The sequence below is a fragment of the Triturus cristatus genome, chromosome 3_1, assembly GCF_964204655.1.
Source record: "Triturus cristatus chromosome 3_1, aTriCri1.1, whole genome shotgun sequence".
Lineage (NCBI taxonomy): Eukaryota > Metazoa > Chordata > Amphibia > Caudata > Salamandridae > Triturus > Triturus cristatus.
In genome coordinates this window covers 231888499-231913675 of record NC_140583.1, presented here as the reverse complement: position 1 = coordinate 231913675, position 25177 = coordinate 231888499, and the positions used below count along the sequence as shown (strand labels likewise).

General features: G+C 46.6%; 1 protein-coding gene across 1 annotated transcript in view; it reads right to left on the bottom strand.

Annotated features, from left to right (window-relative positions):
• The window catches only part of ADAM10 (ADAM metallopeptidase domain 10), a 508880-nt gene extending 496634 nt beyond the window's left edge, over positions 1 to 12246 (bottom strand). Inside the window, exon 1 of the mRNA XM_085643752.1 lies at positions 11800 to 12246. Within this exon, the coding sequence (XP_085499878.1) occupies positions 11800 to 11854 (55 nt within the window). The 5' untranslated portion in view covers positions 11855 to 12246. The remainder of the gene's footprint in view (positions 1 to 11799) is intronic.
• Positions 12247 to 25177: the final 12931 nt, after the last annotated feature.

The window sequence follows — 25177 nt, the reverse complement described above, 5'->3', positions numbered from 1 at the left end:
ACAGCGAGTCTTCTTTCTTCTTGCTCTTCTTTGCTGTTTTGGAATCTGGAATCTAAGGAAGGTAGGTTCAGGGTGCCCCTAAATAATAAATTTAGGGGTGTTACAGGTAGGTAAAGGGCAGGGACCACTGGGTCCCTGTCCTGGGGTGGGTACACCCCCTATCCTGCCACTCGTGTGGGAGGGGGGGCAGTGGCCTAGTCCCGATTGGGTAGGGCTCCCCATCTTCAAGATGGCGAGGGCCCGGAGATGTGCTTCACCTCGCCTCCCCCACCTGAGGGGTGGGGTTGGCAGAGGGTGGCACATCCCCTGTCCTTAATTGGAGTTTCCGGCCAGTCTTCCCGCCAGAGTGGGGTTTTAGAACCGGTAGGGGCCAGTTGCTGAGTACAGCAAGTGGCCTGGAGAAGCTCACAAAGGCAGCATGCCTTTGAAGCTTCCCCTGCCCATCCTGGGGGAGAAGACCTACCACCTCGCCCAGGATGTGCATTGTTGCAGGCCCAGGAGAGCGGATGGCTCTCTATCCAGGGGTCCAGCAACATGTCTGCTTGGTGGCAGCCCAGGCAGCCCCTCAGACAAGACGTGGACTGTAGGTTAGGTCCAGGGGCATCTCTAAGATGCCCTCTGTTGTGCATTGCACATTAAATCCCACACTGGCATCAGTGCGGGTTTAATGTGCTGAGAAGCTTGATACCAAACTTCTTAGTCTTCAGTGCTGTGGAGTTAGTGTTTGGCGAGCTCTCAGCACCATGTACTCTTAAAATGGCAGCACTGCACTTACAGTGCCCAGGAATGGATCTGGGTACTGTAGGGGCACATGGCTCAAGCTCCTGTGCCCACACCACTGGCATAGGGCACCCAGCTAGAGGGGTGGCTGATGTATGCCAGGGCAGTGTAGGTTGTGGGCATGGCACACAGGGATGTGTGCCATGTCGACTCTGTTTTGTCTTGTACCCAGACACTCAGCCTGCAAGGGCAGGGTGTTTGTGTTAGGGTACAGGGCCTCTCAGGGTGGCACAATAAGTGCTGCAGCCCTTAGAGGCCTTCCCTGGTCACAAGGTCCTTGGTACCTAGGGTACAATTTACCAGGGGCTGACATGTAGCCAGGGTTTGCCAATTTGGGTTTTAGGGAAGGAACATAGGCCCTGGGCACCTGATTGGCAGGAGTCCAGGGCACACTCAGTCAAAGTACATTCAGCAAAAAGTGGGGGCATATTATGCAAGAAAGATGGCACTTTCTCACAATAACACCATGCATTTCGATTACCCAAACAGGTGCTCACCCACAGCTCAGTGTTCACCGATTACCCAAAGAGAACCTTGTAAGCGGACACAAACAAGGCTGGATGCAAGGATGAATTTGGGTTTGTTCAGAGAAATGGGAAGAGACGAAAATCGAAATATACACACACACAATTTGGCGATCCCGGGCAAAGTCCGAAATTGTCTGGTCCTGTACTCTATGTTGACACCCAACTACATAAATAAAGCAGCCCTCAAAAAGGTCTAGCTCAAATTAATTTTGGAATGAAGAGCAAGCTAGAAGTGGAACTATTACTTATTCACGTAGAGTCACAAGTGCATTTGAGAAACCAAACAACGACATAACTATCATTCTTTAGGCATCGGCGAGGTCACGAAGAACATAAAGGCACGGTAACGAGCTCGATAGGACATCCACGTCATCGACTGACTCCTCCCATCTAAAACAGCACTTCAGACACGCAAGGACACATTCGGTTTCAGTTTATCCTCGTCTTGAATCACAGTCACTCTATCTGGTGCAACATGCTGTCTCCTTACACAATATACACCAGCGAAGAACAAAAGGGGGCACGCCAGAGACATACAATACGCAGGGATGTCATGCAAGTAAACTGCGCTGACAGCGAGTGGAATAAATAATTACAAGTTGGCAGCGCTCATGTGCCCTGCAGCCATGCCTGGAACAAGAGAAGGCATGACTCCATGTTGAACAACATCTGATCTTTCTCTCTGACCTTCCTTCGCAGTACAAAGGATGCAGAGTCCACTGAAACCAGCATCAAGGCACTGCTGATCGATATAGGTCTTGGAGGCTGAACCAGACCCTTTAAGCAAACTAAGCCAATTTCGTTTTTATTTAAGACCACGAGTCCCAATCTACCTGTGGAGTGGACGCATGCCATACGGTGGGGCTACATAGGAAGGCGGAGATGAAGCTCGTGATCCTACAAGACTAACTATTTATTCATGGTCAGCACAAATGGCAAAGGCAAGGTGCCACTTTAGGAAAAAATAAGCACTGGCAAAGCATACATGGTGATTCAGTCAGGAGGCTCCTGATTTTTTTAAGCCATTAGTGGCTTTAGTTAAATGGGTCTTTCGAATAAAATTGCATCTGCTTCAATATACACCACAGTGGAAAACCTTCCCCACATTTGTTTCCCCCAAAATCTCCACGGTCTGAGTTGGAAAATGCTGCCTTGTATGGTAAAGCCACCTTTTCTCGTCTTTGGAACCCATTGGCTTTGGCAAAGTTTAGCAATGCTGCACACAACAACAGGCTTGATGCACTATGGGGGGTGTGGGTCAAAGAAAAAACGACAGAAGCAAAAAATGAGGAACCGACATGAGGACTGCACACCACGAGGTACATACCCCGGTTGGAAGGGGGTGGGGGGGGGGGGTGGAGTTGGGGGCTGAGATAGAAGAGAAGTACGTGAGGAAAGAACTCTCTCTCACGGAAAAGAAAAAAGTAGGGCCCAAAACATAAGCAGTGGAAGGACAGAAGTAATATATTGAGGCCCTGTTCCGGGGGAGGTATAAACAGAGGAAGAGGAAGGAAAGCCCGCAAAAGCAAGCAAATGAGTGACTAATCCAACCAGTAGTAAGCTGTGTTGGCTCCAAGCCCACAGTAAGAGGACAATAGATCTTTTTGCAAACAGCTTGCACGGTCTGGTAGGCGAGACCAAAGAAAGCAGTTCTAACTCAGACTATCACATCAATATGACTCCTATTCAAAAATCTGTATTGCCTAGTTATCTTACCTCACCAATACAACATGCGTAAACTGAAAGCATCACTAAAAAGGAAAAAAATGGGACAAAAAAGGCAAGAGAACGACAAACTCTGGGCAAGGCTATTTCATGATTGATTCTGGACTCAAGAATAGTGCCAGGTTCTGGTGGACGATCAACAGCCTACAAAACCAGCTCATCAATGAATAAATTTCCATATAACAGAAGACAACTGGGCTAAATATTTATACAATCCTTTTAATAATCATGAGCTCAGCCTGGGAAACAATTCGGAACTGAAGAGACAGAGGTGGAATACCCAGGTAAAAAAATTGACATAAGTCCATTGAGGGCCCAAGCAACAACACTACTCTAATTAGACAAAAACACGCCATGGTCGAAGTGGCAGCAAGTCTAGAATCATGACTGAACAGCAATGAAGAACACTACAATATAACAGCGTCACAGATCAAGACACAAATAGCCAACGGAAAGCTAGAAGGAGCCACATGACCTAATGGAATACCACCAATACTATAAAAACATGACCTTGAAAATTGGAGCAAAGCACTAGTCTGAGTCTTCAATAACATATATGAAAAACAATTCCTGAATTATGGAAAGGATCGGCAATCTGTCCTATCTACAAGCACAGTGACAAGAGCAATACCAATAATTAACGACGTGTAGCCTTAACCGACATTGAAGCCAAGTATTCCGCAGGAAGGATCCTGGAATAATTAACAACCTGGGCATCGTCAAACTTCATCATCCCCATAAACCAGACAGGGTTCTGTAAAGGACTGGGAACCTCTACAAACATTATGGCGCTAGCTCTGCTGATGGATGCAACTAAAGTGGCAAAATATCCGCTATTTTTATGTTTCATAGACTATAGCGTAGTATTCGATCACGCAGATTGCGCCAAACTATGGCAGAAATTGGAAAAGTGGGGGATACCTAAAGCTCTCCTAAACCAGCTGATACTGATACACACTGACACCGGAGTCAAGATCGAGCTGGGACGCACCCCTCAATGCGAATAAACACCTCCAAAGGGCTTTTCACCCTCTTTATGGCCGACTTCCCTGGAGAACTGGACAAGTGCATATCGCATGCCCAAGACTAGGAAAAACACCTCGGTCCAACCTTCTATATGCAGACGACCTGGTGCTAATAAGCCATACACCAGTTGGCCTGCAAAACCTCCTGGATACCACTAACAACTTTTCACAACACAATGCACTAAACATTAATTTAAAGAAAACAAAAGTCATGACAGTGAACAACTGCAAGAAGAAAAAGGCGAGCTGGTATTTGGGTGGTCACCACCTAGATCAGATAACAGACTATAAATACCTCAGAGTACTATTGGACAGCAGAAGCTCGTACACACCCCAACTGGAGGCACCATGAGCTCCCTAGCAATGAAGCCTCTGAGAAAATTCCTGCCAGATAAAACCCTAAACCACTTACTACAGGTTATCTGAGCAAAACTACAACCAATGCGAACATATGGGAGCAAATCAATGCGAGGGCGGGATACGATTACCTTGGACAAAATAATCACGAGTGCCTACAGAGCAATTGTTGTTTTTTTTTTTCCAATCTTCCAAACTACGTGTCCCCTGCCCAAATAAGATTAGAATTTGGTTTGCAGAAACAATCAATCAGTGGGAAGGAGGGGGGCATATATAAAAAACTGCCACAAGATCAGAGATGCCAAGCCATGATCTCTAAACTTGCACATATGGAGTGAACGGACATACCGTGAAATTTCACCTGCCAGAAAGTACTTGCTTGATTCACTAAAAAGATTGGGACGAACTGACCTCTGGGCCACTTCTGTAGCTCAAAGTTTCAAAAAGGTTGTGACAAAAGCAACAAGAACCACCTCCATAACAGAAGACAAAGAAACTTTGGCTAAAAGGACACATGGTTGGCCAGTCCTTAATGACTATGAAGTTATTAAACATCAAATTTACTAAAGGACAGGAGTCAAAATGAAGATAAAAGAAAAATTCCTAAAGCTATGTTTTGGCATTTTACCAATTCTTCCGCACCTGCCACCTTGGAAAAGGAGATCAGGAGAGCAGATATTCAGCCTCTGTGGAACAGGAAACGAGGACTTTGTGCATGTCATCTGTATCTGCCCTAGCCTAATGGACATTAGACGCACTTTACTCCGCCCAACATTCAAAAAGAGTGACATCAGGACCTGTAGGCAAGCAGTAATGTTATGCTTCAACCAAGCTGAAGCCCAGTTAACCTGCCGACTAAGTAAGTTATTTGACACAATGGAAGAGAGACTTAAAACGCAAGCAACAAAGCGAACAGTGAATAGCAAAACAGCATTAATTATGTTTATTCAAATGCACGGCCACTTTTAGTAGCCAAATTCAATCTGGCCACGCAGTCCCATGTTTACATCCTGAAGCACTGCCACTTTAAACTTGATATGACTTTCGGGTTCGATATCAGGACTGAGAACTGGGCGTGGCCCCCCACTTACATCGAATTATCAGTAAGCCCAACATAAAAGACACTAACAATTTATAATTTGCTGCAGAAAGAGAGAGAAGTATGGTTTTTAAATGTGGTGGCTATGTTTTTATATTGTAAGTTTTTATATTGAGAGTTTTAATTAACTTAATAAATTACTTTCTCTGTCCTTCCAATACATCAAAGATGAACTGCCATCTCATTATATATTTAAATCTCACTCACCCCTCCATCCTATAAATCTAATTTAAAATGTCATCAATGTTTAAAAAATGTACCACATTTAAAAACAATTAGTTCAGAGACCGCAAATTGAATAAACATAACCTTTTTCATATAATTATAATCACAAAACAAGAGCATGACCTATTTTAAAATATTTCTCACAATTCAATACAAAGTGGGCATTCAAAAGCAAGTTAAGCCAAGGTCCCTGAGCCACCCCCTCCACAGGAGCAGATCCTTTCGCTGCATAGGAATACCTTATATATTCCTCTTCAATAACGGGAAGCAAAGAGATCCCTCTTCACTAAGATACAATTTTCTAGATTCCTATCAGGTGACTGCAAGAGATGGGGTTGAATATCATACTTTGCCCTGGCTAAAAAAACATGGCAAACACTCACTGCTGCTTTCACTGTCTGCCACTCACCAATAGAAAGCATACAGTACATATAAAAGTTACACCCATTGAACTTCTTTCACATTTCGTAGTACCAGTGCCTCAGGCTTTTCATTGATTTGAAGGAGTATTGTTTGCCCCTCACCCCTATTTACATATCATAGTTTCCGCGAGACCGAAGATGTTTTTGTGAAAACCTATATATTAAAAAAAAAAAAAAAAAAAAACACATTAATTTATACCTGGTGAAAGCATGCTTTAAATTCTCTTTTTTATAAGACTTTAAGCTTTATTTGGAAAAAGTAACAGAAACAATTGTCAAGCCATGACACGAATTTCAATTTGTTTTAGGTAAAGACCTGGCTTGGCCACCCAAGGACATTTATATGTGTTTTTTTCTGTTGCCAATGCAGTGTTGCTTTGGCTGTGTACTTAGTTGCCATTCTGAAACTGGACTTGTATCCCCATTTTCAGACTTTTTGCAGAGGGCAACAGATTTCCCTTACGGTCAGTTTTGTAGCTGGTCATACTCGTATCCTCCGACTAGAACCCAATCACTGTAAACTAGAAACATTCCAGCATAGCATGATGCTGCTGGTTTGTGCCAAACTTGGCGCGTTGGCCAAATAGTTACATTTCAATTCAGAACTGGATTCAATGTGTGCTTTGAGTAACAGCCTCCTTCATGCCACCCAACCACCCCTGCAAAATTTGTGGAATGCTTGTGATAGTTACACTAACACAGGACTCGTCCATAAAAACATTCCCACAAGTACCACGGGTAGGCGTAGCCCCATAACCAAACTATAGACATATAGACATATCCCAGGACACATAAGTCTACCACTGACAGCCTCAACACATGTTCAATACCGGGATTGTGATAACACAATGGCAGCTAATTAGAATAGCAATTACGAATGTACACTCAAGCGCCTAAATTGCCTGTCTACCTATGCGTGTAACTCGAAATTGGAACACTTTTCTATGCTTCATTGTATCTAAAGTGTTAAGTTTATAAAAAATGTACACACAAAAACAGGGTAGGTGAAGGAATGTTACTCAGTTCACATTTAAAAATAAAAATCTCACTTTTAGTAAATATTACAAAAAGCATGATGTATTACCACACTCATTTACAGACAGAATATTTTGTATTGATCTGCCATAAAATTCTCTATTGATGTGCAGTTTTTCTTGGCCAAACTATGTAGCGATAACGTGTGGAAATTGGGATTCAGCAGATATTTATCATTTAAAATCACAAAGTAAAGTGTTCTGATCCTATGAACATCTTTACTTTACTCTTCAGAATTACAAATAATCACAAAAACATGCTTTCTAAACTGCTGATATATTTTGAAATATATGTACACTTCCTTTACAAGCCATTTAAATGGTGAGTGTTTGAAATGAAAAGCTGTAGGATGTCAGTTTTTTTTCTTCACTCCCTGTACACCAGCACAATTGTCAGACAGTTAATTTACAAAATCCTCTAACTTTGCAGTCAGAAAAAGAAAAGTACACACCAATCTCCAGGATAAAATAAGCAGCAATTCTTAATAAGAATTGAACTCACATTTGACCTCTGTCTTTTAACACACCGCAAATATGGCTAGATAAAAATAATATTTAAATGCATCTTTATTGCTCATTCACTTTCTAAATTAACACAACACATGTTCTTTGCTAGCTCAACCTCTCGCTAGGATGGGCCAATAGGCTATAAAAATAGTTCTCCCTGAAAATCTGCCCATAGGCAAGTAGAATTTTTTTTAGGCCTGCATTAAATTTTCTATACTGCAAATGTTCTCAATTTTTTATTTCAGCTTCAACTGCTACAACTCCTAGTTCGTCTTAAGGCTTCTTCTCAATAGGACACACATATAGCTCTAATCTTCTGGATACTCGAGTCAAAAGACATTTTCTATTGTGTCTCTTGAGTTTCTCCTTCTTAAAGTAGTTTTCAGACATGGAGTTTAATTTCACTACACATACAGAAAAGAGGTTGGTACTTCCTGGTGACTACTGTAAATCATCATTAATTGGTAGAGTGGCTTCACTTTTCTTTAATGTGTAGATTTTAACCTATAATTTGCTGGGAGGTGTAGTTTTTGGTGATTCGTGGCATCTATAATAAAAGTACTAAGTAAAGAAAGCCTGGTGTCTAATAAAATAAGGACTTCTCTTCACTAGCTAGGAGAATCTGCATCTTAAAACAAGGGCTAATAAAGATATTTTGAGGGTTTTTTGATTTTCTAAAACATATTTTTCCTCAAATGGAACGAAAAAGGCAAGACGCCTAATTGAAAGGGGAAAAAAAGATAATTCTAGTCTACAATGCAACAAAAGGTGAACATTTTAATGGGGTGTAAACTTTTTCGAAGCATTATACATGGATCCATTTGACTTATTAGATTATTGTGCAAAAAATGAATGGGGACCCTTTAGGCCACACTAAAAGGGCCATTTGCAAATGACAGGTTAGAGTAACCTGCATTTTTTTTGTCGTAGTTTAATATAGCGCGAACTTGACCCGAAAGTATCAAGTGTCAGAGCGCTTTACATGAGTACCAGTTGTGTTACACAAGGACGCATTCCTTTTCGTTAAGGACGGGGAGATTACATGATTTGCCCAGAATCACATGATGTTGAGACTCGAACACGGTTCCCCAGATTTGAGATCAACCGCTCTAGCCGTTAGGCTACATTATCCAATCCATCCATCCAATACCAGGCTTCTGCAAAAATCTTTAAAGAAGGTGATCTAAGCATTTAAAATATTTGGTATTTTTGCTAACAGGCCTGCATGTTCTGTAAAATTATGAAGGGAACCCTGCTTTCCATTTTGTTAATAGCCAAAAAATTGATATTGCCACATGTGTTAGAAAAATAAAAAAGGTGTCGAGATGCCATCCAGCAAAGCACACCTTCACCAGCACAGTTTTGTTCTTAGTCTCCTTTTACCACTACACAAAGCAGAGTTGATAATCGTACAGTACTATGGCCCTCTTCAATTCACAACAGTGCACAGTATGCCTCCAGCGCCTTCGCTAAGCTCACTAAGGCAAGAAATACACACTCTTTTCATTGATATGCATTAACACTCAATGCCTCAACCAGGCTTACTGCTTTAACAATGTACTCCAAGACCTTGTTCTCCCCAGCAAAACATGTCAAATGAACACATTTGCAGATTAGTGATACTATGTTTACTTGCACCTCTCGTTCCGTCCCCCAGTCAAGTTTTTTTTTTTCTATCAATGCTACCACGCCCAATCGCACAGCTACTTGAATCACACTAAAGGAGGACTACATAAAACGACTAAACAAAATACCACAAAACCGTGCATAAAGAAAACAAAACCGTGCATAAAGAAAACAATCTTTAATCGTTTATTTATCGAAATGTATCCCGAGTCGCTTTTCTAGTTCTAACAGTACAAAACACGAACCCATGAAAAGTCTTCTGTTTATTATCTTCCTCGCTTCTTTCATATGTACAGTTCTGAAGCAGCACGAGTGTCTGGCAAGAATACTCGTCATTCCTGGGATAAAACACTGTCGCTTTCTACCGCTATTATCTAGTCACAACTGCTGCTGGGGGGAATGAAAGACGAGTAACGTGAGTTACCGTTCGCAGGGGCATGATAAACAACCGTTCCCAGAAAACGTATCACAAAGGATGTACACATTTTCAAAGTGGCAGAAGGACAGGGCTCCTAAAATAAAACATGAAAAATACGCTGATAAACGAGCCCACTTTATTTCCACGGTAAAGGTTTGGGAGGTAAGCGTAGGAGGTGGGAAAGGAAACAAACAAGACGGGGGGAAAGAAGTAAAACGGCCAGTAACTGGAGTATGCTTTATCACATAAACAGCACGAGGTGGGTGGGGGATTGAGCGGAGATGTGAAATGACATCATGGGACGAAGCCGGCAACAGAAAGAAAAACATATCCGCCCTTGTGAACCCGCTATCAGACGCAAGAGGAGGGGTAGGACAGTAGGGGTTAAATAAATATCTCAGAAAACCTCATTATCCCCTGCAATGCCTACGCCAAAGACACCAGCAAGAGGATAACGCCACCAGAGTGCAGCTTCATTCTTGTAGGAGTCCAATCAAAAGAGAACCACCATCCCTGAAAGAAATAATATATTTGCCCCAGTGCTGAAGCAGCTCGAGAAGTCCCATATATCAGAACAAGTGGTATTTCTCCATGAACTCTTTAAAACAGACATTATCCCCAAAATTGATGGCAAATGCAAACTCTTATCTCTGGGCTAGATTTTCGCAATACAATTCCCTGCCACCACACAAGGGCTGCACGGATAAAAATATTACAGTCCCCTGCTTGACTCTACTCAAGATGCACCCCTCATCTCTAGTTAAGGCAACCACTAATGTGAAGGCCATCATATGCACACGGCGACAGGCTTGGTAGGACTGGTACAAATATTAAGACATAGGCAGAATGTTCATTTCAATAGCCTTTTACCAACACAAATGTATAATTGTTACCATGCCTACCTCACATATTCGTGCACAGATTTCAGAATTTTGCATTTGCTGTACAAGTAGACATGGACGTGTCTAGGGTCGATACACACTGGGATTTCCACAAGCTACATAGAGGCAAATATAATTGCATTATTGTTCACTATTCGTTTATCATCATAACGGGATAATTTGTGACTTACTTTAACCATCAGATCATGACGGAAGTGCTAATAAAATATTGATAACAGTTTGTGCTAAATAAAAACATTTCTCACACACATTTCTTACCTATGACAGTGGAAAAATTAAGGAGAGGTCACCAAAGATCTCATTTCAAACCATGTTGCTGGCTCTGTACAAGCCATCACAACCTACAAGATACATATCTTCTTTACTAAATAACAATTGTCGTTATTGGTAAAAAGTATTAACTGGCGCTGACGGCCCTCTCTCCAAGAGGCCTGGTTCTCCCAATTCCAGGAATGGCGAAGGAGAGACGTTTTGACAACTGCTTCAGGAACTCATTGCTACCCTTTCACCAAAAAAAGCATATTCTTCGCGAGGGTAGCCTAAAGAGCACCTCGGGAATAAGGTAAAGAGTTATTCGCTTGTACCAGCTTCATCAAAAGCAACAGTAGTGCTACAATCTGTTCCACCTCACACAAGCCACACTAAGTTGCAGCAACGAAACCAACTGCTCCCGATCACTACATGCAGACTAAAGATTGCCGCTGTCTCCAAAGCGCACCACCACATGCACTAGAGCAAGCTTCACTGGCAAGAACAGCACTGGCACAAAAAGCAACGCTGACAATACCAAGAAACGCCATCACTATATGCTAGCTGCTGCAGCACCACTTCCTCATCACCACAAGTAGGAGTGCCACCATCAGCACTGACACTGCAACCAGTCTTAAGCACCCTCGCCATCAAAACAACTGCCACCAGCACCAAAACTATGCTCATTCACCACCACTATTGCTCCTAATAATCCCAGAACACCTGCAACAACACAGTCAACAGAGCAACGCCCTCAAGCCACCCCAAGCAGCCGTACCATCACTGTTACTAACGCCACTACCTCTAAGATCAATTCCAAAAGCACAGGGATAACGCAAGTGAAGGCCGGGTGACGGTCCCATGTCAGACACCCCGTTCTCAGACAAGCAGAGCACCTCTTACCTCCCGCACTGGCCGCCCAACAGAGAAACAGCAGCAGCGCTCCTGGAGCTGCCATATCCGAGCGCAGGGACTGCTGTATCGGAGGTTCCGCCTACCCCCCTCTTATTACGCTTCCTTCTTTCCGCTTTGTTCGCTGAGCGCCGGAGGTATGGGCCGGGCACACACACTGAGCGGCGGCCCTTTCACCGCTCCCAGTGCTACCCTACCCTCCCACCCCCGCCTGACGTCATTCACCCGCCATGTTCCCCCACCCTCAAAGGTTCAAGAGAAGCACCCTATGCACTGCACATGCGTAAAACCAGCGGCCACGTTAGGGCCAGGCAACGTGCCAAGAGCGCTTATTTTAAACGGCATTGGCTTTCATTCTGCTCGCCGTCGTTTGTAATTTTGGCTAGTGGGTAGCCTCTTGTTTTGTTCTAGTCACACCCACTGCATCCTGCTTAATGCTTTGAGTGACAGCAACTATAGGGAGAGGAGCGACCAGTCATCCAATAACAAACGAGCTTTCACGAACTAGGCCGTTTGTTGGTTGCTCATATGAAGTAGAAACAATTTGTCCAATCCTATAGAAGTGCTACGATCCTATCACTGTGTTTCAAAACAACGTCAGTAAAAGCGAAAAAGGACTACAGTTACCATCACAGTAGTGGTCTTTTTGGAACGGAGTTCGTTTTAAAACAAAGAATAGCTTGCAAGATGAAATGCAAACACTAAACGTGTCTTTGTTTTTTCTTTTAAAAACGTTATTCAGAAACGTTACGGTAGAAAACGTCTTTGCATATGGAGGAACGGCTTCAGTCTGCAGGCTCCGCATATTATCTCGACGAAGCTCATTGGTAGCTCAATGAAGACACCCTCCCTGTAACCGAGGCACTGGACTCCTAAAATCCAAGGTCTGATGCTGCGCATGTGACTCAATACGTCGCATCAGCTGCCACACATTTCGTGCCGCAGCTTTGTTTTACCGCTGTGCTTGCCTGATCCTAACGTGGACGCCCGTTTACATCCTAGAGAGGAAATGCGGACCCTATGTGTGCCGTCACGTGTTGTCTGTATGTTGTTTCTGTGTATTTTTTCTACCCAGCGAATATCATTTATGTCACAAACTTGGATTACTAATTTAATAACGTCATCGTGTCTTGGCACTGTCCGCCTGCCAACTAGATCTTGCTGAAGCCAAGAGCTGCTTTGTCTTGTAAAAGGCGGACATTCTACGCGCACTTAGCTGTCGAGCTGCTGTTTTCACGATGCAAACTAAATATTTTTACTTTCATTACTATTATTGTTTTTTTGTATACAATAATATTTCAAATTTTAAGTTATCAAACATAATGAGGTCAAATTCGAAAGGAAAGAAGTGGCAGGAACGGGTGTGTTGTTAATGGCAGAGCAATATCAATCAATCAATCAAAGCATTTGTAAAGTGCACTACTTACCCGTGAGGGTCTCAAGGCGCTAAGGGGAGGGGGAATGCTGCTACTGTTCTAAAAGCCAGGTCTTGAGGAGTCTTCTTAAGGTTAGTAGGTCTTGGGTCTGCCGTAGGCGGATGGGGAGGCTGTTCCATGTCTTGGCGGTGAGGTGGGAGAATGATCTGCTGCCGGCGGTCACTCTTCGGATGCGGGGGACAGTGGCGAGGGCGTAGTCGGCGGAGCGGAGCTGGCAGGTGGGGGTGTAGAAGCTGAGCCGGCTGTTGAGGTACGCTGGTCCGGTGTTATGGAGTGCCTTGTGTGCGTGGGTGAGGAGCTTGAAGGTTATCCTCTTGTTGACGGGGCGTTCTGGATGCGTTGGAGCCGTTTCAGAAGTTTGACTGAGGCTCCTGCGTAGAGGGCATTTCCGTAGTCCAGTCTGCTGCTGACGAGGGCCTGGGTGACCGTCCTTCTCGTTTCGGTGGGAATCCATTTGTAGATCCTGCGGAGCATGCGGAGGGTGTTGAAGCAGGAGGAAGAGACGGCGTTGACCTGCTTTGTCATGGAGAGGGTGGAGTCGAGGATGACCCCTAGGTTGCGTGCGTGGTCGGTGGGTGTAGGAGCTGTCCCTGGTGCGGTCAGCCACTAGGAGTCGTCCCAGGCCGAGGGGGTGGATCCGAGGATGAGGACTTCCGTCTTGTCTGAGTTCAGCTTCAGTCGGCTGTTTCTCATCCAGTCGGCGACGGCCTTCATTCCTTCGTGAAGGTTGGTTTTGGCAGTGTGGGGATCCTTGGTGAGGGAGAGGATCAGCTGGTTGTCATCGGCGTAAGAGATGATGTTGAGGTCGTGCAGTCGGGCGATGTGGACGAGCGGTGCCATGTATGTGTTGAACAGCGTTGGGCTGAGGGATGAGCCCTGGGGTACGCCGCAGATATTCTTGGTGGCTTCGGATCGGAAGGGGGGGAGGCAGACGCTCTGTGTTCTGCCAGATCGGAAGAAGGTGGTCCAGTCCAGGGCCTTCTCTTGGATCCAGGCGTCGTGGAGGCGTGTTCGTAGTGTGCGGTGGTAGACCTTGTCAAAGGCGGCTGACAGGTCGAGGAGGATGCGGGCTGTGGTTTCTCTGTTGTCTAGCAGGGTCTTGATGTCATCGGTGGCGGCGAGGAGGGCAGTTTTGGTGCTGTGGTTACTGCGGAACCCGGACTGGGACGGGTCCAGGATGCTGTTCTCCTCGAGGAAGCTGGTCAGTTGTTTGTTGACGGCCTTCTCGGGAGCAGGGAGATGGGTTGGAAGTTCTTGAGGTCCTTGGGGTCCGCCTTGGGATTCTTGAGTAAGGCGTTGATCTCGGCATACTTCCAGCTCTCTGGGAAGTTTGCTGTCTCGAAGGAGATGTTGATGACTTTCCGGAGATGGGGTGCGATGGTGGTGCTGGCTTTGTTGAAGATGTGGTGTGGGCATGGGTCTGACGGGGATCCGGAGTGGACGGTGTTCATGATCTTGATGGTGTTGTCGTCATTGATGTTGGTCCAGGAGAGCAGGAGGTTGGTGTGGGTGGTTGTCGTGGGGGCGGAGTTCTCTGTCCCGGTCCCTCTGAGTCCTCTCAGGATCGGTTCGTTGCTCAATGGGGTCCACCTATTGACAACCTCAATTCCGAATTGCTGTAAAGGCACGAAAGCTTAAGGGGGTCAATCGGGGGAAGGAAAGGAAGGGAACAGCGGGGAGGGAGACCTGTGAAGAGAAAGGTTGGTTAGAACACACTACACTAATGTACAACACCTCATGACACACTTTGTCCCTCCTTAAGCCATCAGGTCTACCTGTAAAGCAAAAGAACCAGTTCTGGCAGCTACCAGAAGAAGGGCGATTTTACATTCATCAAGGCCTTTTCTTGGCTACCTAGTTTTTCTACATTGTAGAAGTCTGTACGTAATTGTGAGGAAGACGACGGAGCGGACCGGAAGTGGGGCTGGTCGGAGCCGCTGCATCCTGCTCCGGAAGCAGGACGCGGTCTAGTCTCTGGCTCTACCTTGGAGGTGGACCCGGAAACTGAAGAAAAGGCACAGAGGCGGACGCGAGGGAGAGAACGCGAAGCGGAGAACGAGACCAGCGAGAAGAGGGAGAGAAGACGCGAGGACGGAGAGAGTGAGGAAGATAAAGGCAAGCGACGACGGGACGAAAGGACAGAGGCGGACGGCGGGAAGAGAGACGGCGAACCCAGGAGTGGGGTATACATCGCGAACCAACCCGGTGGGCAGAGGAGAGGAGAAGACGCCCCGGGTCCCAGCGCCGCGGTCCGTGTAACGGACCGTGGCTCAAGGCGAGTGACTCTCAGGGGACCTTTCGGGTGGGGTCGGTGGAGGTAGTAAGGGGAGGGGCAGGCACTAGTGGGAGACCAGACCTAAAATCCCTCACTCCCCTCACGCCCGAATCAAAGGTGGTGGTAGCACAAATACAACTGCTTACAGAGCCCTGACTAAATCCTGGTTCTTTTGTTGTTTTCTCTCCCTACTTTCCCCTCCGGACCACCAAGAAGCAAGACAACCCCCCCTCCTGGACCATCCCTGGGAATGCACGGAAGAACACAGAGACAGTGAAGGAAACTGTTGATTATTTTTTCGTTTAAAGTGCTTTCCGCATCTCCCTTGACTGACATCAGGAGAATAAAAGAGTCTGATACTTTCGCCTGTTACCCTGAGAGTTTCTTTGGCTTGGCCCACTGACCATTAAGAGCCCCGACTACCACAGTTTTGGTGTCAGAAGTGGGATACTAGAGTGTCGACATGACACAGCCCGTGTCCCTTACGGTGGAAAGCATCATCAACCAGTTGGCTGAGGGACAGAGACATCTCCAATTGGCATTGGAGGAACAGGCCCAAGCCGCCCAAAAGGATAGGGAAGTGTTACATGGGGCCCTACGAGACCAAGCTGTTATGCTCACCTCCAATCAACAAGTGCAAGACACAGCCATACTTAGACTGACTGATGCTATCGTCAGTGCGAGAGTCCGTCCAAATGTCCCTGGGTCAGTCTTACAAAAATTTCAAGAAGGAGACGACCCTGATTATTTTTTCGTTAACTTTGAAAGGGTAGCGGCTACAGCGGCATGGCCCCAGGAAAGGTGGAGTCAATATATTGCGCCTCTCCTAGCGGGAGAACTGCAAGCCGCCTATCAGGCCGCCAACCCAGATGGAACAACATCCTATGAGGATGTAAAAAGAGCGATTTTAGAGCGCCTAGGTTGTGATCCAGAATACTACCGGGCCAAGTTTAGGAAGGAAAGGTGGAACACGGGTGATAATCCACGAGCACTATACTACAGGGTCAGAGACATGGGTAGTCGATGGTTAACACCGCATACATCCACAGTCGAGGAAGTGTCAGAAAAAGTATACTTAGAACAGTTCCTCGAGGCCCTTCCCCCAACAACCCGTTCTTGGCTGAAACAACACCCTAACCTGACAACAGCAACAGCAGTAGATTTAGCGTGTGCCTTCCACCGGTCACCGGAATTTAAAGCTGGAGTAGCCCGTACTTCGTCGGTACCACCCAGAAACATGCCTCGCCCCACGTTAATACCCCGTACACAGCCCAGACCTCTTCCTCCACTTATGAGTACGAGTAACCAAGGCCCCCAATGTTATCACTGCTCTGAGTGGGGACACATAGCTCGCCAATGCCCCCATAAAACCTCGACCATAGAACCCATGAAGGTGGGCTATTCTAGAGGAAGGATATGTATGGTAGGCCAGGGATCCCCTCGATATAAAAAGGACATACTCCTGAATGGGAAGAGACAACAGGCTTTACTGGATACGGGATGTCACGTAACTGTAGTGGATAGAGCCCTGGTTCCCCAAACCCAACTCCAAGGAGCCGAACAAGTACAAGTCACATGCGTACACGGGGATACAAAATCTTACCCCGTCGCAGAAGTACTTCTGGATGTTTCTTGTGATCCCCAAATACGGAGAGTGGGGGTAATCCCTTCCTTGCCTGAAGCCGTAATTATAGGTACAGATCACCCCAAGTTCGAACACTACTTAAACGAGACCAAACAAGAAGCACTAAGATGGCTACAGGAGGCTCCCTATCACGAATGTGACCTGGAGAAGGGGGAGGGCAAGGAAAGGAAGAGCAAAACAGAGAGAAGGAAAGCAAAGCAACATTTCCTGAAGACCCATAACTCAAACCTAGCTTTTCCTATCTCCCTTACAGACCCCGTTGAGGCGGATCCGATTAGCTTCCGCTCAGCCCAGAGGGATGACCAAACCCTGGTACATGCCTGGGAACAAGCACAGGAGCAAGATCCGGACAAGGTAGGACCTTATTTCGTTCTTAAGAAAGGGTTACTGTACCGCACTATAAAGGAGGGGGAACAGGTAAAAACCCAGCTCTTAGTGCCTCTTTCATTTCGTGCCCACGTGTTACAGTTGGCCCACAATCACATAGGGGGTGGACACTATGGGAAGGAGAATACCTTGAAGTATCTCTTGGGTAGGTTTTACTGCCCTGGGGTATACCGGGATGTAGCAAAACACTGTACCTCCTGTGTGAGATGTCAATACTCCAACCCTGCCGGAATAAAAAAAGCACCCCTGTGTCCATTACCAATAATTGATGTCCCCTTTAAACGGGTTGGCATGGACTTGGTAGGTCCCCTGACCCCATCTGCCAGAGGACATAGATACATCCTTGTCATAATAGACTACGCCAGTAGATATCCAGAAGCATTCCCTTTGACAACTATGACTTCTCCTGCTGTGGCTAGAGCCATGATTTCTTTCTTTACTAGGGTGGGGTTTCCTTCCGAAATCTTGACAGACCAGGGAACACCCTTTATGTCTCGTTTAATGTCCCAAGTATGTAAGATCCTGGGTATACAGCAAATCCGAACATCAGTTTATCATCCCCAAACAGATGGCCTGGTAGAGCGCTACAACAAAACCATCAAAGGTATGCTCCGCAAGGCCATCTCTGAAACCGGGAGGGACTGGGACCAACAGCTACCCCTGGTCCTTTTTGCAATACGAACACACGAGCAGAAATCAACCGGGTACTCTCCATATGAGTTGTTATTTGGAAGAAAGCCCCGAACCCTGTTAGACATGGCAGCCGAACAATGGGAGGCAGAGGATGAGGAGGGACAAACACTACCCAAATACGCCGCCGACTTAAAATCCGCGGTGAATAAGATCTGGTGCATAGTACACGAAAACATGGAAAAAGCCCAAGACTCCCAGAAGACCTATTACGATAGGAACAGCCAAGCAAGAGAGTTCGCCCCCGGTGACAAAGTCCTCCTTCTTCTACCAACGACCGAGAATAAACTGTTATCCAAATGGCAAGGTCCTTATATTATCGAGAAAAAGGTCACCCCAGTCACCTACAGTGTCCTCATACCCCACAGGACTGGAGGCAAGCAGACGTACCACGTCAATCTGCTAAAACAGTGGGTAGAACCCACGACACCCGACGAGCCAGGGCAGGCGATACTGACGATAAATACAGAGAGAGCCCTAGAAATATCCATGGCCAACACCCAGGGAGCAACAGGGGCAAGAGCCCCCGTTGGGGACAACTTATCAGGCTCCGAACAGTCGCAATTGTCATCCCTATTGGACTGCTTCCCGGGTCTGTTCTCGACCACCCCGGGACTGACGTCCCTCGCTCACCATGACATTGTTTCAGTGGATAACAGTATAGTGAAGTTAAAACCGTATCGTATCCCTGAAGCTAGAAGAGAAGCGGTAGAAAAAGAAGTCACAGACATGTTACGGGCCAATATCATCGAACCCTCCACAAGCAACTGGTGTTCACCCATAGTGTTAGTACCAAAACCCGACGGCAGTCTGCGTTTTTGTATAGACTTCCGTCAGGTAAACAGCATTACAAAATTTGACTCCTATCCTATGCCCCGTATAGACGAATTAATAGAGAAATTAGGTAATGCCAGGTACTTAACTACGCTCGACCTTACAAAAGGTTATTGGCAGATTCCCCTAACCCCCCAAGCCAAAGAGAAAACAGCCTTTGCCACCCCATCCGGGCTTTACCAATTCCGGGTGCTCCCTTTCGGCCTCCACGGGGCCCCTGCGACATTCCAACGCCTTATGGATCGTATCCTGAAACCTCATGCCACCTATGCAGCAGCGTATTTAGACGACATAGTCGTTTTCAGTCCAACGTGGACAGATCATCTCAAACACCTCACAGCTGTATTTACTGCCATTCAGGAAGCGGGCCTAAAAATAAACCCGAAGAAGTCCCTTCTAGTCACCGATACCATACAATACCTTGGCTATACCATACAACGAGGTCTGATCAAACCCCAGCTGACTAAAGTGGAGGCCATCAAAAATCTTCCCAACCCTACAACCAAGCGTGACATTCGCTCTTTTCTGGGGTTTATAGGGTACTATAGGAGATTCGTCCCCAACTTTTCTGCCTTGGCGAGCCCCCTCACCGATCTTCTAACCAAAACTTATCCATCCCGGATACGCTCGTGGACAGAAGAGCACGAACAGAGTTACCAAGGCCTCAAAGAAGCCATCTGTAAAGCACCTGTGTTGCATTGCCCAGACTTCAAGAAGCCGTTTGTGCTCCAGACAGATGCGTCCGGCCTTGGGTTAGGCGCGGTACTACAACAACCGGACTCTGGGGGGGAGCTGAAACCTATTCTCTATATTAGCAGAAAGTTATTTCCCAGAGAATCCCATTACTCAACCATCGAAAAAGAGTGCCTGGCTATTAAGTGGGCAGTAGAAGCGCTCCAGTACTACCTACTAGGACGGCGTTTCACCATCCTCACCGATCATGCACCCTTAACCTGGCTCGTAAAGCATAAAGATTCAAACCAACGCATACTCAGGTGGTTTATGTCCCTCCAACCTTTCTCTTTTCAGACACTACACATACCTGGGGCCAGACAGGGCTGTGCGGACTACTTGTCCAGGAATCCCACCACTGAATGGCCCCAACGTCCATTCCTAGAGGGAGAGATATGTGAGGAAGACGACGGAGCGGACCGGAAGTGGGGCTGGTCGGAGCCGCTGCATCCTGCTCCGGAAGCAGGACGCGGTCTAGTCTCTGGCTCTACCTTGGAGGTGGACCCGGAAACTGAAGAAAAGGCACAGAGGCGGACGCGAGGGAGAGAACGCGAAGCGGAGAACGAGACCAGCGAGAAGAGGGAGAGAAGACGCGAGGACGGAGAGAGTGAGGAAGATAAAGGCAAGCGACGACGGGACGAAGGGACAGAGGTGGACGGCGGGAAGAGAGACGGCGAACCCAGGAGTGGGGTATACATCGCGAACCAACCCGGTGGGCAGAGGAGAGGAGAAGACGCCCCGGGTCCCAGCGCCGCGGTCCGTGTAACGGACCGTGGCTCAAGGCGAGTGACTCTCAGGGGACCTTTCGGGTGGGGTCGGTGGAGGTAGTAAGGGGAGGGGCAGGCACTAGTGGGAGACCAGACCTAAAATCCCTCACTCCCCTCACGCCCGAATCAAAGGTGGTGGTAGCACAAATACAACTGCTTACAGAGCCCTGACTAAATCCTGGTTCTTTTGTTGTTTTCTCTCCCTACTTTCCCCTCCGGACCACCAAGAAGCAAGACAACCCCCCCCCCCTGGACCATCCCTGGGAATGCACGGAAGAACACAGAGACAGTGAAGGAAACTGTTGATTATTTTTTCGTTTAAAGTGCTTTCCGCATCTCCCTTGACTGACATCAGGAGAATAAAAGAGTCTGACACTTTCGCCTGTTACCCTGAGAGTTTCTTTGGCTTGGCCCACTGACCATTAAGAGCCCCGACTACCACAGTAATGTTCAGCCTGCAGAACAAACATGTAAACACGAATTCCCACAGTAGGATAATATATTCTCTGCTTGTGGCGTGTCACTGTTACCCACCCGAAAGGGTGTGTGCGTAGACTTTACAAGAGAAGATGGTTTTATGCTTTACCTCAGCTACCACTCTAACAACCCCTGCTAGAAGACGAGACAAACACACACTTATCATTACATGATTTTCATAGAATCATATGAAGCAGCTTGCATTGCATTGGTAGCGAACTTAAACTGAAGAAACAGTCCTGTCTCAAGAAATCACATTGCGGTACAAACACTATACCACCTGGTACTGTCACCAGTCATTACGTGTGCGCAGCGCACCAAAATCAGCAAGGTCGAAAACACTCCAAAGGAAAACACACTTAGCAGTTGGGTGCGGGGAGTCAAAGATACTTATTTCCTGTGTAAGAGGCCACTAACGATAGAATGCTAGTGTCTAGAAATTGAGTCTTGGCGGTGTCGCCGACACCCTTACCCCACCCTGAATACTCGTCAGTTAGATTCTCCCAAACGAGTTCGTTCTGCCATCCGGAACAATCTGCGGGCATTTCCTCTCCGGCTCCGACTTACGTAGCCGCCTGGACCTCGCGCCGCGTCACTTACTTGTGCGCACGCGTCCTCGTGTGCACAGGCCACTGGGAGCTGTAGTTTCCTAGCTCCAGTGGCCGCGTTCCATTTCACCTGCATCTCGCGGAAAAGGACGACGGTCCTTTTCCAGAAGTCGGCCTTCGCTGGTGGGGCCAGGGAGTGCGCAGCGGTCGGAACCCGGGACATAACAGCACATCCTTCTCCCGAAGACCGCTGACACGAACCAGGTTTGTTGGGAAACCGGGCGTGGAACGCCCTAACACACCTGGGAGCATGCATTCCTGTGGCTGGCTCCCAAGAGTTGTCCTCCATTCCGTAACCTTTCCATGACACTAGATACCAGAGTTTGGACCCCCTCATCTTGGAGTCGAGGATGGCCCGGACTTCGTACTCTGGTTCGTTGTTAAACCAGATAGGAGATGGTTTCTTTTTTATCGGCGTGTACGAAGGTTTCAGAAGGGATACGTGAAACACAGGATCAATTTTCAGTGTTTTTGGAAGAGCCAGTAACATGGCCAGGGGTGAGACCACTTTTTTTTATTTTGTAAGGCCCAATGTATTTGGGGTTGAAGACACTGTATTTACGGAATCGAATGTTCTTGGTGGATACCCATACTACATCTCCTTTTTTATACATAGGATTTGGTGATCGGTGCTTATCAGCCATGGCTTTATAGGTCCTTTTGGCCTTGTTCAAGTTCCTGTAAGTGTTTTTTAGGGTTTGTTGTATGTGCTTGGTTCTAGCTTGTACTTCCGGTACTTCTTGTGTGACTGCCGGGTGGATCAATGATATGAAACGGGGATGAAACCCATAGTTGCTGTAAAAGGGTGTGTATTGCGTGGATCGATGCTTGGCACTGTTGTAGGCCACTACTGCCAGACATAGCAATTCCACCCAGGCGTCTGAATTGTCTTCAACGTAACACCTCAAATACTGCTTGAGGGTTTGGTTCAGTCTCTCGGTTTGTCCGTTTGACTACGGGTGGAAGCTGGTAGATTTGGATGTTTTCATATGTAAAGCATTACACCACGCCTTCCAGAATCTAGCAGTAAATTGAGGGCCCCTATCTGAAATGATATTGGCTGGCAGTCCATGTAGCCTGATCACGTGTGATAGTAGCAGTCTAGCCAGTTGTCCAGGATTGGGTTCTTTAGCACATGCAATAAAATGCCCCATCTTGGTGAGACTGTCCCCCACCACTACAATGGCAGTACAGCCTTGATCCTTTGGTAGACCCACTACAAAGTCCAAGGAAATGGTATCCCATGGTATCAACGGTGTTGAAAGGGGTTGTAACAACCCTTGGGGTTTTCCATGGTCTGTTTTGGCCTTCACACATGTTTCACATTGGTGAACCATGTTCGTGGTGTCTTCTACTACAGTAGGCCACCAAAACTGTCGATAGATTCTGTCGAGGGTTTTTCTAATGCCGTTGTGGCCAGCGCTGGGAGTATAGTGACACCATTGCCACACCTCCTTACGCAAGGCCTGATTTGGCACAAGCAATTGTTTGCCTTTCATTGGGAGGCCTTTGATTACTTTCCACTGGGTATGTTCTTTTAACCATTTCTTCCAGTAACGGTTCTTTACTCCTAGGGCGACCTTCTGGAGGAATGTGTCCGTATGAAGTGTTCCTATGACCTTCATAGGGTCTAGAATAGAATGATGCTGTTCTGTTTTGGTTCCCGCGGGGGTTTCCTGTCTGGACAGCGCATCTGCTTTTCGGTTTTCTGCCCCAGGACGATAGGTAACGATGTAGTGGAACTCTGAGAAGAATAACATCCAGCATAACTGTCTGGGAGACAGCAATCGGGTGGACCGCATGAACTGTAGGTTGCGGTGGTCTGTATATACCGTAACCACATGTTTGGCTCCTAACAATAAATGTCTCCAGTCACTGAAGGCTTCCTTTATGGCTAACAGCTCCTTTTCTGCTATGGTATACCTCCTTTCGGCCTGGTTCATTTTTCGTGACATATAGGCAATAGGATGGAGTTGGCCGGTGGTTTTATGTCGTTGCGACAGTATGGCTCCTATAGCTACATCGGAGGCGTCCGCCTCTACAATGTAGGGGCTTTCCGGGTCAGGGTGAGCCAGAATGAGAGCTGTAACAAAGGCCTTCTTCAAACACTGGATGGAGCATTCCGCTTCCCTAGTCCAGAGGAATGGTTCGTTTTTCCTCAATAGTCTGGTGATGGGAGCCACTACGTTAGAAAAATGATTAATAAATCTGCGATAGAAATTCGCAAAACCAAGGAAACTTTGGATGTCTAACGTTGGTAGGTTGTGGCCACTCTTTCACAGCTAAAATCTTTCTATCAGACATTTCTTGTCCGGTGGGTGTCAGCATAACCCCCAAGGACTCCACTTCTTTAACGTAAAACTCACATTTACTGAGCTTGCAGTACAGTCTGTTTCGCCTTAGTGCCTCAAACACTTGACATACTTGAGAACGATGTTCCTCTATCGATGATGAGTAAATTAGAATGTCATCGATGTATGCCACCACGAACCTGTCCAAAAACTCCAGCAGCACCTCGTTTACAAAATATTGAAATGCTGCGGGGGCGTTGCACAGGCCGAAGGGCATCACCGTATACTCATATAGTCCATACCGTGTGCGGAAGGCCGTCTTCCACTCATCTCCCTCTCTTACTCTTACCAGGTGATAAGCTCCTTTCAGGTCTAGACGAGTGTAAATGACCGCTGTTCTAACCTGTTCCAAGAGAACCGGTATTAACGGTAAGGGATATCTATTTTTTATCGTTATGTTGTTCAAAGCTCTAAAATCAATGGATGCTCTCTTTTCACTGTTAGCCTTAGGAATGAAAAAGAGAGGAGAGGCCGCTGGCGATCTTGAGGGGCGTATGAACCCATTCTCTAGGTATTTATCTAGGTATTCCTTTAGATGGGTGTTCTCTGCCTCAGTTAAAGCGTATAACCTCCCACAAGGTATTATTGCTGCAGGCATCAGGTCTATCCGGCAATCGTAATGCCTATGAGGGGGCAAAGTATCACCTAGCTTCTCGCAAAAGACGTCCTGGTAGTCTGCGTACCATAAGGGGAGTTGAACGTCACTTTCAGCAGCCGTCGCTACGTTATATGATGTGAGTACCCTAAGCTCATCTTTCAGGGGTTCTCCCACACAATAGGCTTGACACCATAAACCGCTAAATTCCACTTGTTTTTCCCTCCAGTCAATAACAGGGTTATGTAACCTTAGCCACGGAAGTCCCAGTATTACCCCGTATAGAGGAGCCTGAATGACGTTGAATTGCAACATTTCTGTATGTTCTTTCCCACAAATCATTTCTAAGTTGTCTGTGTGGAATCTAATAGGGCCTGTACTCAGCTTTTCCCCATCAACCGCCAAAACGTCCTCGGGATTGTCTTTGGCAAGCAGCCCAAGGCCTAAACTCCTGGCCACACTAAGGTCCATGAACAGCCCTGTGGCTCCTGAATCAATCATGGCATCTATTTGCTGCCACCCTTTGTGGGTCATTATTTTAACTGGAAGAAAGAAGTGTTGGGAAGACAACT